The sequence below is a fragment of the Anabrus simplex genome, chromosome 1 (genome assembly GCF_040414725.1).
Source record: "Anabrus simplex isolate iqAnaSimp1 chromosome 1, ASM4041472v1, whole genome shotgun sequence".
NCBI lineage: Eukaryota > Metazoa > Arthropoda > Insecta > Orthoptera > Tettigoniidae > Anabrus > Anabrus simplex.
In genome coordinates this window covers 415476862-415489778 of record NC_090265.1, presented here as the reverse complement: position 1 = coordinate 415489778, position 12917 = coordinate 415476862, and the positions used below count along the sequence as shown (strand labels likewise).

The window sequence follows — 12917 nt, the reverse complement described above, 5'->3', positions numbered from 1 at the left end:
CATAAAATAACAAATACAAAATATGAAAGAGAAGAGCCTAGCACAAACAGAAGCGATAATGGCAGACTCGGCTGGACTCCGTGGATTTAGAAACACATGTGGTAATGTGTGCAGCTGTAATTATTTGTGTTTGTTTGTTTGTTTGTTTGTTTGTTTGTTTGTTTGTTTGTTTGTTTGTTTGTATATTAAGTCCTCGGCAGAGAGGCTGGTTGGATCCTCAAATAGTACCACCATCATGATGTGAACTAGGCAAGGTGAGGAGTGAGGTCGTTGGCCACTGCGTGCCTCAGTGAGCCATAAAGTGTTACTGCAGCACGACTGACCCTAGGAGTAGTACCTTTCATAGAACCCAGACCTACTTGCCATACAATGAATGTCATTATTCAGCGCCACCCATACTTCAGCAGTTCCCATACTCGCACAACCATGTATGAGACTGAGATTTAAGTGGAAACTATATTTTACTATGGCCTATATCAAGATACAGGTGTAAAAAATGTTCATACAGATGCAACGAAACCTGGAATAAGAGAGTATCCAATGTTCGTTTTGAGTGTGCGCAGAAGCAACACTCATGATCACCGGTTTCAAACAGGCGGCTCGCGAGGTCTTTCCTTGTGGCCCAATAATTTAATATTTGATATATTTATATATTTGTTAGTAAAATATATACAAAATATCTACAATATACAATTGCGGAAGAAATGGCGAACTCTCGTTTAACGCCACGGAGAAGGAAATATTACACGTAGATTTGATTTTGCAGTCAGTAATAAAATCAACGGTACCATGTTTTTTTGGATTCTTTGTACGCCATCATCGCATTATACCTGTATCGGCCAATTATGAAATCCACTTTCTCTGTTCAAGTTTTATCTTTAAATATTATGCTATATGTTTCCTCTAGTAGCTTTACGTCGCACCGACGCAGGTAGGTCATATCTCGACGATGGGATAGGAAAGGCCTAGGAGTTGGAAGGAAGCGGCCCTGGCCTTAACTAACGCACAGCCCCAGCATTTGCCTGGTGTGAAAATGGGAAACCACGGGAAAACCATTTTCAGGGCTGCCGACAGTGGGATTCGAACCCACTATCTCCCGGATGCAAGCTCACAGCCGCGCGCCCCTAACCGCACGGCCAACTCGCCCGGTATAAATTTTCTAATTGATCATCAATACATATGCTATTTTAGTGATTTTTTTCAATTTTAATTTGATAGGCTTGAGGATTGTGGCGACGTTTAGTAAATTCTCAGAGGCTTGCAGACTGAACGCTGAAAGGCATAACAGTGTATAATGATAATGTATGTATGTATGTTAATTTGATATGCAATTATATTACTTGTAGGGACTTAATCAAAGCTAAAATGGTCACCTTTTTTTCTTTTACTGTTCCTAAATAGATATTAAATTTTGAAATGTATGGACATATTTTAAATTAATTTCTGTTCAAAACTGACCATCTTTCCTCAGTTAAAATAAAGATACAATATGTTTTACGAGTCACCACTCCGATCCTAGATCCAGTGACCGTCTGACCTTACGAAGCTGGAAACTCCTGCTCAAGATTCGAACTTCAAATCTCCGAATAAAGTAGTTTTTCGGTCTTCCCTTAATGTAACCTGTTCGGCTACGAAGGAGGGATAATAGTAACCTTCCCTATTAGGTTGTAACTTATTATTTCAAAATAATACGTCGCTTGTTGTCACGATGCGTTCCGTAATAAGACGTCCAGAATTCGGAGTCTAATGTATAGCATTAGATGGTTAGGAGATGATGTGGGGTGGGGTTGAATTATACACTGCTTACTGGAAACGATTCAACTACAATACATATCTTACCTGCAGCCAGGAGGTAATAAATTTAAAAGGCTAATCGTGCAGGTTAAAGTAATCGCCGTGAGGTACTGTACAGTATCTTATACGGCCAGTCTAGTAACATAAACATGCAGTAGGCCTATGCAATTGGGAGGGATGACCAGAGGTTTCAATTATTACGCTCGACGAGGCTGGTTCAGTAAGAAAATGGAATAAACAGATTCAAGCCACCACACAGACAGGCAACTTAATCACCATTACAAAGGAATATCTGCTCGATTGCCTGAAGGCAGCACTGCAGAGTAAAGAATAGCAGGTAGAGGTTAACCAGTCAGGTAAATACTGCTCTAACAATAATGCACGTATATTAAAATATAACCCTGCCTCTGTGAGTCAGTGGCAGAGTATTGTCCTCCGGATTCCAAGATCGTGGGTTCTGTTATTTGGTACTGGGTGAGTTGGCCGTGCAGTTAGGGGCGCGCAGCTGTGAGCTTGCATCCAGGAGATAGTGGGTTCGAGCCCCACTGTCGGCAGCCTTGAAGATAGTTTCCCGTGGTTTCCCATTTTCACACCAGGCTGTCCCTTAATTAAGGCAACGACCGCTTCCTTCCCACTCCTAGGCCTTTCCTATCCTGCCGTCGCCATAAGACCTCTCTGTATCGGTGCGACGTAAAACAAATTGTAATTGTTATTTGATGACTCCTTACTAAATCGCTCCTCGTACTGTTTTTTAACGTGAAGCAGACTCGACCCATTCTAACGCCCCACTCCATATGACTGGAAATAATGTTCCATGATAAAACTCCTTCTCCTCTGTTATGAGAACCATAATGGCACCGAAATTCGCAATACAAAACTGAATTCACAATATTTACAATTATGTACAATACATAAGTCTACGCGAAGGTGGAACAGGCTTTCTCCGGGTACTCCGATTTTCCCTGCCACCTTTAATTCCAGCAACACTCTCCAATATAATTTAATTTTATCTGTCAGTCATTAATCATTGCCCCAGAGGAGTACGACAGGCTCCGGCAGCCGGCACAGTTCCTAACCTCGCCGCTAGATGGGGCTTCATTCATTCCATTCCTGACCCGGTCGAAACTGGAAACAGGCTGTGGATTTTCATTTTGTAAATACATAAATAGTTCGCCTCTGTGGTGTTGTGGTTAGTGTGATTAGCTGCCACCCCCGGAGGTCCGGGTTCGATTCCCGGCTCTGCCACGAAATTTGAAAAGGTGGTACGAGGGCTGGAACGGGGTCCACTCAGCCTCGGAAGGTCAAATGAGTAGAGGTGGGTTCGATTCCCACCTCAGCCATCCTGGAAGTGGTTTTCCGTGGTTTCCCATTTCTCTTCCAGGCAAATGCTGGGATTGTACCTAACTTAAGGCCACAGCCGCTTCTTTCCCTCTTCCTTGTCTATCCCTTCCAATTTTCCGTCCCCCGCAAGGCCCTGTTCAGCATAGCAGGTGAGGCCGCCTGGGCGAGGTACTGGTCATCCTCCCGACCCAGAGTCTGAAGCTCCAGGACACTGCCCTTGAGGCGATAAAGGTGGGCTCTCTCGCTGAGTCCGGGGGAAAAACCGATCCTGGAGGTTAGACAGATACAGAAGAAGAATAAATACTTCGTTGCAAGGGGGACGTGTACAGCAGATGAACAATTTCAATGCCGTTTGTTTTGCCGCATATCGTACAACACTCAAGGACATTTAGTCTCTCCAACTACCGTCAGTCTTAGGATTCGCCAGATTTTGAGAATTTTACCGTGGGCATGAATTTGTAAACGTTCTAACACATCTACAAACTCCCACGTTTAAATTTCTCAACTGTCAATCATGGTGCAACGATTCGACGCCGCAGTCAAAAGCACAAGTAGACGATTATGAGCATACCTTGTCACCCAGTAACCAACAACTACAGCATTCGACGCAATGGAACATCTCATCAAGGGAAGTGAGATCATCGGTCCCCACACTGTAGTCCGACTCGTTGACTGAACGGTCAGCGTATTGGCCTTCGGTTCAGAGGGTCCCGGGCTCGATTCCCGGCCGGGTCGGGGATTTTAACCTTAATTGGTTAATTCCTACGGCACTGGGCTGGGTGTATGTGTTGTCTTCATCATCATTTCACCACCACCACCACCACCACCACGACGCGCAGGTCGCCTACGGGTGTCAAATAGAAAGACCTGCACCTGGCGAGACGAACCCTTCCTGGGATATCCCGGCACTAAAAGCCATACGACATTTCGTTACCACACTGTATATTATACCTGCGTGACGGCGTGTATGGAACATTTAACTGAAACACTTCTGTTGAACTACTGATACTTTACGTCGCTTGATTATGTTAATGAATGCTTCTTTTGTTTTTACACGTACGGTTGCAGTACATACAAACCATTTGCAGTAAACAGTACTACACAATTTCTCACATTTTAAATTTTCGATAGTGTACACAGAGACAGTCGTTTGTTGTATGTTACTGTAGATTGCGATTAATATCTGGCACAAACCAGCTCGAAACCACGAGCTTGGTGGGGAAGGCAGGTAGTGGAGGGGTTCCTACTGCTATGCTACTGGGAGCGAAATGAAGCCTTGCCAGGCTGACAGCACAAGAATAAGCGCGGAAAAGGGCATTCAATTACCAGTAGCCGATGTGAACACTTCCGTAGCAACTAGCGAAGTGAACGTTGCTCCCCTCTCACTCACGCTGCAGCACATGGACTCGTCCGCATACAACACTCATTTTGTGCACAATTACGGTTTTGTGCCATCAGATAGTAAGCCCGCGGACTTTATATCCTGGAGTGAGAGTTCAAAACACATTTTTAATTATCTTTTTATGGTTAACCACTGTCAGCTCCAGAAGATAAATCCCGGTTCTGCGAAAAAGTCAGTGTTCATGCCTGGCTGTCGGAGTAATGCTAGTGGGTAGGGTTCAGAGATATTGCACTGATTCGGTTACTTAGAGATGGCAGTGATGGTGACTGTTGTACAAAGAGGCCAGACATCGAGGCCATCGGCCACACCCATTTACTCAGCTTTACTTTCGAAATCCTACAAAACCGAGCGAGTTGGTTACGTGGTTTGGATCACGTTGCTGTGGGCTTGCATTCGAGAGATAGTAGGATCGATCCCACAGTCGTAAACCCTGAAGATGGATTTCCGCGGTTTTCCATTTTTACATCTTAAGGCCACGGTCACTTCCTTCCCAGTCCTAACCCTTTCTTATCCCGTCATTATCGTAAGACCAGTCTGTGTCCCTGCAACGTAAACAAATAGAGAAAAACATAGAAAATCGTCTCCACTATTTTCGCTATAGAAATCCTTGAAATAGCAGTCAATACTGTACAGCATCTTTTAATGATACCCCCTCTCCCCCTCTCCTTATATCTCTTTAAACAACAATTGAGCCAATAATCTATATAATAAAAATAACCCATGGCACTACAGCCCTGACGGGCCTTGGGCTACCAAGCGACCGCTGCTCAGCCCGAAGGTCTGCAGATTATGAGGTGTTGCATGGTGGGTGCGATAAATCTTCTCGGCCATTATTCTTGGTTTTCTAGACCGTGATCTAGATAATAGGTTCCTTAAAATAACAATCATCACCATCAATTCTGGACGTCAGAGGTATATCGTAAGTGACATTTCACTAACTTTACAGGACAGCAGAAAGAAGCTGGTGAGGCGCATGTTTTACTACCTTTATGGAAGGCGGAATCCACAGTTTCGACTATGGTAAACTATCGTTAAGAGCCAATACGATAGTGAATGCAGCGGACGGCATAAGGTTGAACTGCTGTATGATCACTTACCATTGTTTATCAATGGGTTCTCCTGGCACACACGATAGTATCACATAGCTTATATTCATTCCTGCGAAACATGTACATGCAATAGTGCCGATGTATGTATGTATGCATGCATGTTCAGTCGGCAGCCCTAAGGCTGGTTGGATCCTCAACAGCTCTGCCATCAGCTATCATAGATGCCCTAGGCATCACTGAAGAGGCGTACTAGGGAAATGAGGAGAGGTAGTTTCCCGTTGCTTTCATTACCACCGAGCAAGAAGTTGCTATTACATATCAGTCTGCCAAGCCCACTGAAATGCATGCACCAACTGACCCTATGGGCGATATTTTCACACCATTCATAGCAGGGCCTGGCTGCATAAGGAATGGCATTACTAGCATCACTCATACCTCAGTCACTTTCACATTGTCAAAGCCAAGGATAAGACTGAGACAGGTCAATGAAAGTTAAAAAAAAAAAAAATGCTCTAGCCTATACCACAAGACATAGGGCACTTGTAAACACTAGGTCCCGCCAGCAAAAACTCAAAATCATCTTTTTTTTTCATTTACAATAGTTTACCTCTGACGTCCAGAATTAAATAACAATCACCACCGCAAGCATTCATAATCACTAATTAAAATAATGAGGGGAAAGTACTCTTTCCTGTAGCAGGTGAAGGAAAGTGATAATCAAACCTAGACTCCGAATCCAAAGGAAGCCACATTCTTTTACAATCGTATATATGACATTTAAATTGACCCTGTCTGGAACTTCAGCTTGCAGCTAGTGAGAGAGAGAGAGAGAGTTTCAAAGATTATAAGTGGCGCTCTGATTAATAAAAATAAAGAACTGAACAGAACTCACTAGGTCGGTAAGGAAGGTAAGTTCGTCATTAGTGCGTTGTAATGGGACCATCCCTCAACAATCCTTGGTCACCTTGGCCGGACAAGAGCATTGCCCGGCACGGCTATGTTAATGTGCCTGGTCATGGGAGGAACGTGACACAAAAAGAGTTGACACATTCCCCTCGATTCTAATGAAGTTGGGGGACACTGCCTCAATAAGGGGCTAATGTAATGTATTCATAAATCAAGACTGGAGCTTCATCAACACCTGCCTGTGCAAGTGAGGTTAGTCCACTTTTTTACTTCCTATTAGTACACATCTCAACAGCCCCATGTTCAGCAGAGAGAAGGAACTCTTTTCTCAGTCACGATATGTTTGTCTTGGTGCATTTTAACAGAAGATGCATCCCAGTCATACGGGAATACAATGTTACTTTATCCAAATATCTAAATATGTGTAGAAATGTATGTATGTATGTATGTATGTATGTATGTATGTATGTATGTATGTATGTATGTATTTATGTATGTATGTATGTATGTATGTACGTATGTATCTATGTGAGAAATAGAACTAACATTCCAACTCAAAACAGTGTTATAGATAAAAGTATGAAGAAAAAAAAAGCAATGAAAATTACACTCGGAATGACTGCGAACAGTTCTTGCAGTTGGAATTCGACTCGGTGAGGTTTGTCATCTAAGCTCTGTCGCAGCAATGTAACAAATGACCGGGCGAGTTGGCCGTGCGGTTAGAGGCGCGCGGCTGTGAGCTTACATTCGGGAGATAGTGGGTTCGAATCCCACTGTCGGCAGCCCTGAATTTGGTTTTCAGCGGTTTCCCATTTTCACACCAGGCAAATGCTGGGGCTGTACCTTAATTAAGGCTAAGGCTGCTTCCTTCCAACTGATAGGCATTTCCTATCCCTTTGTCGTCATAAGACCTATCTGTGTCGGTGCGACGTAAAGCCACTAGCAAAACAACAACAAAAAAACTACTGACGTGGAGTCCTAGGAACCTCTCAGAATCTGTTTATGACACGAGAATCCACAAGCAACGATCATCACAGTAGAATTTACCCAGAAATATTCCACTGAGGAATGGTTATTCATGCATAACAGAAAAAAATCCCAAGAAGGATGTTTGTTCGGAGTATTCAAAGCAAGTGTGTCAAGTGCATCGAGAAGTAGGAATAGTTGACTTCAGAAGAGGTAAAATAGATCCACTGCAAGTTTTCTCAGCGTTTCGACTTGTATTATTCAGTTATTGCATTATACCAATGGTGAAAATGAGCGAACGCCCACACGCCCCGGGCGTCTAAATTATTCCTACGGGCTCCTAAGATTCCAGAAACATAGGTGACAGAATTCAAAAGATAATCGCCGAAAAAATTCACGTTCTACAATGAAAGTTTCGAATTTTTAAAACTTGCTATTATTTTGCGATGTCTATTACTTGAAGCTTCTGATACACATGTGCGACCAGATGCATTCCATAATTTTCCCCGAATCCCAGGCAATGAGCTAGCAGACAAAGCAGCACGATTTGCTGCCACTGAAGGCCAACATACATACACTACCGTTCCAGCATCGGATTACACCTCCTTGCTTCGTCGACGGCAATTGACGGCGTGGAACAACGAGTGGCATGATACCTCTCAACAACGTGGAAAACACGATGCCACTATTCATCCAGATATTCCGAACGTTCTTTGTCACCATAAGCGTCCCTATTCGCGTCAATTCATCAGAGCAATTGCAAGAATGAAGTTTCATCATGGTTGTTTCCCTCAGCACCTGCAGAAAATCCAAGTACTACGATCCCCCTTCTGTCCATGTTCAGTTGATCTTAATCATATATTCTTTGGATGTCCACACCATTTTGTTCGCACTGCTTGCTTACTACAAAATTTATTGGCATTAGGATACCAATTACCACATATTCTTTCGTCAATTCTCCACAGAAGTGACCAATCTGCTTACTTAGAGTTATATGCATTTCTTTCTGACATTGGACTGCGATTGTAAGACCTTCACCTAGCATCGATCTTACCCTATCAGAACTACAAGACTCCTATCTTCTTCTGATCCATGGCCTACTCGCGTGTACGACTGGATGTCCTCGTGGGCCTTTGATGAGGAGACGAATCCATCTCTCCTGTATCCGAGCAACAAATAAATAAATAAATAAATAAATAAATAAATAAATAAATAAATAAATAAATAAATAAATAAATAAATAAATAAATGAAGATATAAGTTCCTATAAATCCCTTCCATACATAATTCACTGGCTGAGTGGGCTTCGACCAGAATGCCAAAACAAAACAAGAACAAAATATCCCCGACAGGAATTTTAGTTCACCAGTGAGTGCGTGCTGGAGCAAGCGAGCAGACAACATTGTATGCAATTATCTGTCGTCACTCATTTGCGAGTTTTGTTTAAGAAATTACGTACAACGAGTTCGTTTCATTAACCAATGGTATGTCACATCAAACAAATATTTCGTCCTTCTTTGGGAAGAGGAGATTTTCGACAAAATAGAAAGCACTGACTGTAGAAGTGCATCGAAAGTAAATGTGTAAATTAGTGTTTCCGATAAGCTGAGTACACTAATCGTCAACGAAGAGATGTAAAGCATCCAGGCGACTCCAGTTGAACGTACTCCACCAGGAACGCGATTAGGCCTATCAAGGGTGAAAGAAATTAGGCCTAGACAGGTGCAAGAAACATTGGTTTCAACAAACGAACCCTTCAAAACTGGTTTCTCAAGAAATCATGCCGGCTTTGCTATAAGCAGTAAATCAGGTAAGAAAAATGAGACTATATTTTTTGGTGGGCATCTAAATATTCTGTACTTAATACGTAGACTTCCACGACCACTAAAGGACATAATCATAATAATTTGGGGACATTAGGTCGCGTAATGTTAAGAATTACTGACGCGTTTCGATCCTGCGACCGGGATCATCTTCAGAGCAATAACAAATGATATATTGGTAACAGTCACACCATACTAACCAGACTCAAGATAGAGAGACCCTGTGAGAAATATAGTTCATTCCAGCGCCTCCAGAGTCAACAAAGATGTTGATGAGTTAACTATGAAGGGTAGCCATGATCTACTCAGGACATAGCTGTCACCATTGTTGAAATTATTCGGGTGTGTAGCAATTTCTATCGACTCACAAATGATTCTAGGTATAAAATGTTTCTCTTTATAAATAACAGAATTTGCATCAGAAATGATTTGATGGTCATTATGTATGACATGTTCTACCACTGCAGACTTCTCTTATGCTATATTCATGTACTACTTAAAAACATTATATTCTACTTCTTCAATTAATTCACTTAATTGTATTTGTAATACTTTGGCTAATTCGGCAATAATCCGTGAATTCACTGCCAATAATAATGTCAATAATGCTACTTGAAGGTAATAAAAAATGTTGTATAAGTTAAATAAGCCTGTTTTCCAAACACAGTAAAAAGGAATAATTACTGAAATTCTTAAGGCTACCACTTACGGAATTCACTGCACAATTTACAACCTTGATCATCAGAGTACAAGATGAAGAGAGAACGTAATAAGCCGATCAGATCTTCTCGTCACATTGGGGTAAAGCCGCAGGAAAGTTATATTTCGTTTACTGCGGAATTATCCGAGTCTCCCCTAAATGACATTTTGCCAATTTTCGTGCCAAAATAGTAATGTTTAAAAATATTTTGTACAAGAAATAGGAAAACAAATGTAAGAGACTTTTGTTTTAATTTTAAGATGTCCTTATTTTATTAACTGCTAGTTGAACGTGGTCCCTGAGAGCACAGGTCAGTACGCAACAGAAATGCCGCGTCAGTATTTAAGTTTATTTTTAATTTTGGCTTTCGGTTCTTTTACAATTCAGCGAGTCGATATTGGTAATATCCTTACGTAATGTCCTACTAATTGTCTTTGAATACGATAAAATGAACTTAAACGAAATAATCATACTTCTAATGTTAAAGACACCTACACAGCTAGACCCCAAGCCAGTAGAATTAGCCAATTAAGATGAAAATCCCCAACCCAGCCAGGAATAAAACCTGGGGCCCATTGTACCAAAGGCCAGCGCGCTAACCGGCAGGTTAAGGGTTAAAAACATGCAGCTACAAAAATCGGTCAGCTCAGTTAAGAACACACCAACACTACATACTCACTCGGTAGAAATGTTCGTGTCTGTAGGTAGGCAGTCAAAAAAATGTACAGCAAGCGGCGAACTGTAGGAACAGGATAATTAACTAGTCCATTCTCATGTTGATTCATTCATCAGTTTTGGAACATCGTGGTCAACGTCCCCGGATATTTAGTGCACTTGAAGTCTATCTGATACCTTGTTTTTAGTGAATGCAGTTGTAATTTACCGGGGGTCCGCCTCCATAGAGTAACGGTTAGCGTTATTAGCCACCGTCCTCGCAGGAGACTGAAGAATGTCAGGAGGGCTGGTATCTAGCTCACCTCCATCGGGGATGTGCCTGAAAAGAGCCTCACCACCCCGGGACGAAGACACGAATTTACTTTTATTTACTGGAGGCTAGCTCTGGGAAGGAAGGGCCTATGCCTTAGAAGCCATCTCGGCATTCATCAGTAGTTGAAGTGAGAACCCACTTCCATGGCCAGAAGTGGGATTCGAACCCGCTTTTCTTCCCAGCTGTCCCCCGCTCCAATCTCCACGCTAGAATTTAAATCCTCCAAACCAAATCAGAGAATCGAACGCAGGCCAACCGGAAGGAAAGTTAATGTACTAACTTTGAACCGCCTAAAAGAGAAACTGAATAATCTAACAGTAGACGAGAACAGTACCTTAGGATAGTTCACGTATCTGAATCATCATGGTGTGTAGAAATACGATTAACTAGATATTTTACTCTCCTCTCTAATGCACTAATCTTCGCTAAACCCACGTCCACGGAACTGATAACCTTGATGTTATGTACTCACTTGTCCTCGATGATGAATTTGTCTCCGTCGTGCTCCAGGCATTCTCCTTTGGTCTCTATGTGCGTCGTGTTGATGTTGATGAGATTCTGCACGCCAGACTGGAACCAGCGACCCGACCACTGCCGTGGGAACTCGCACGTGCCTGAAACATTTGTCACTAAATCAATTACAATTGTCTAGGAGTAAAGAATACAATATACTGTATTTTCCCAGATACAGCAGAACATGGTTTATCCGGATATCCGGTTTATCTGATCTGATTAAATAGATTTACCTCATCAGCCACGCACTGAATATTGACTAATCGATATTGCAGTTCCTGTCAGTTTCAACCAATCACGGTCGACTATCACTAAAATATTATCAAAATGAGACTATCGCAGTTGATAGGCAACTGTTTGAAAATTACCGAAAGTGATTCGTAATTCTTTCAAATTTGTAACCTAAAGCGTAGTATTTACAAGGCAGTGAATAAATCAAATATGCCGACAATTTCAAAGAGATACGCAGAAGCGACGTTATCACATTGGTATGCAATAACAATGAAATAATAATATATGAAATACCTTTGTTATTGTATTAATATTGTTTATTTAACATTTCATTCAGTAAATAGTCTTACGTCATCTTGTTCAGATCATTTCTCTGTACGCTCGTGAAATTATCGACACGATGAAACACATTCGTTACGTTACCCTTAATAACATTCGTACAATAAAAGCAAAGCCGTCTCCGAACAGGTCATGAAGGTCCAGGGAGTAGTGGAATAAAAAGGTTTCCACTATTCGTAACTTCGGCACTATGTAGGATAGAGACATTAGCCCTATGCCTGTACGCCTTTGCCGCCAGGAATTAAACGGATTCTCATTTTTGGTGTAGGCTGAATGAACATGAGGACTATATGCCGCGAGAAAAGTGCAAATGTCGTTTCTTAAATGTTCAACTTCTTGACGGGGAAACGAACCCACGTCTTTCCCGGTGAACCAAGTACACCTCAGCTAGGCAACTCATTTAACCACCACTGATTCCTTTACTGCCACAATCTTCGAGAGAACATTCTTTGGAGTTTTTCTTCTCATTATGATAGTCATCGTAACTATCTTCCTGATCAAAACAAGCCAATGGTCACGCGGTTTTTCGTCCTTAAAAAGCAATAATCACTCCAATCAGTAGCTCAACGGTAGAGCGCTGACTTTCTGAGTCCAATTTGGTAGGTTCGATCCTGGCTCAGTCCGCTGGTATTGGAAGGTGCTCAAATATGTCAGCCTCGTGTCGGTAAATTTATTGGCACGTAAAAGAACTCATGTGCGACAAAATTCCAGCACCTTGGAGTCTCCGGGACGTAAGAAAATCATTATTATTCACCCCCATCACCAGTTAGTTCATTACCAAGATGATGATAATGGCGTGTGACCTACGGAGAGGCCAGGTGCAGAGGTCTTTCGAGTTGACGCCCTGTGCGGACATGCGTATTTG

At 42.1% G+C, this 12917-nt stretch overlaps 1 protein-coding gene across 1 annotated transcript in view; it reads right to left on the bottom strand.

The window, feature by feature from the left end:
* Window positions 1–12917, bottom strand: part of LOC136856878 (uncharacterized) — a 1002838-nt gene that overhangs the window by 134022 nt on the left and 855899 nt on the right. The window contains exon 4 of the mRNA XM_067135095.2: window positions 11442–11583. Within this exon, the coding sequence (XP_066991196.2) occupies window positions 11442–11583 (142 nt within the window). The remainder of the gene's footprint in view (window positions 1–11441; window positions 11584–12917) is intronic.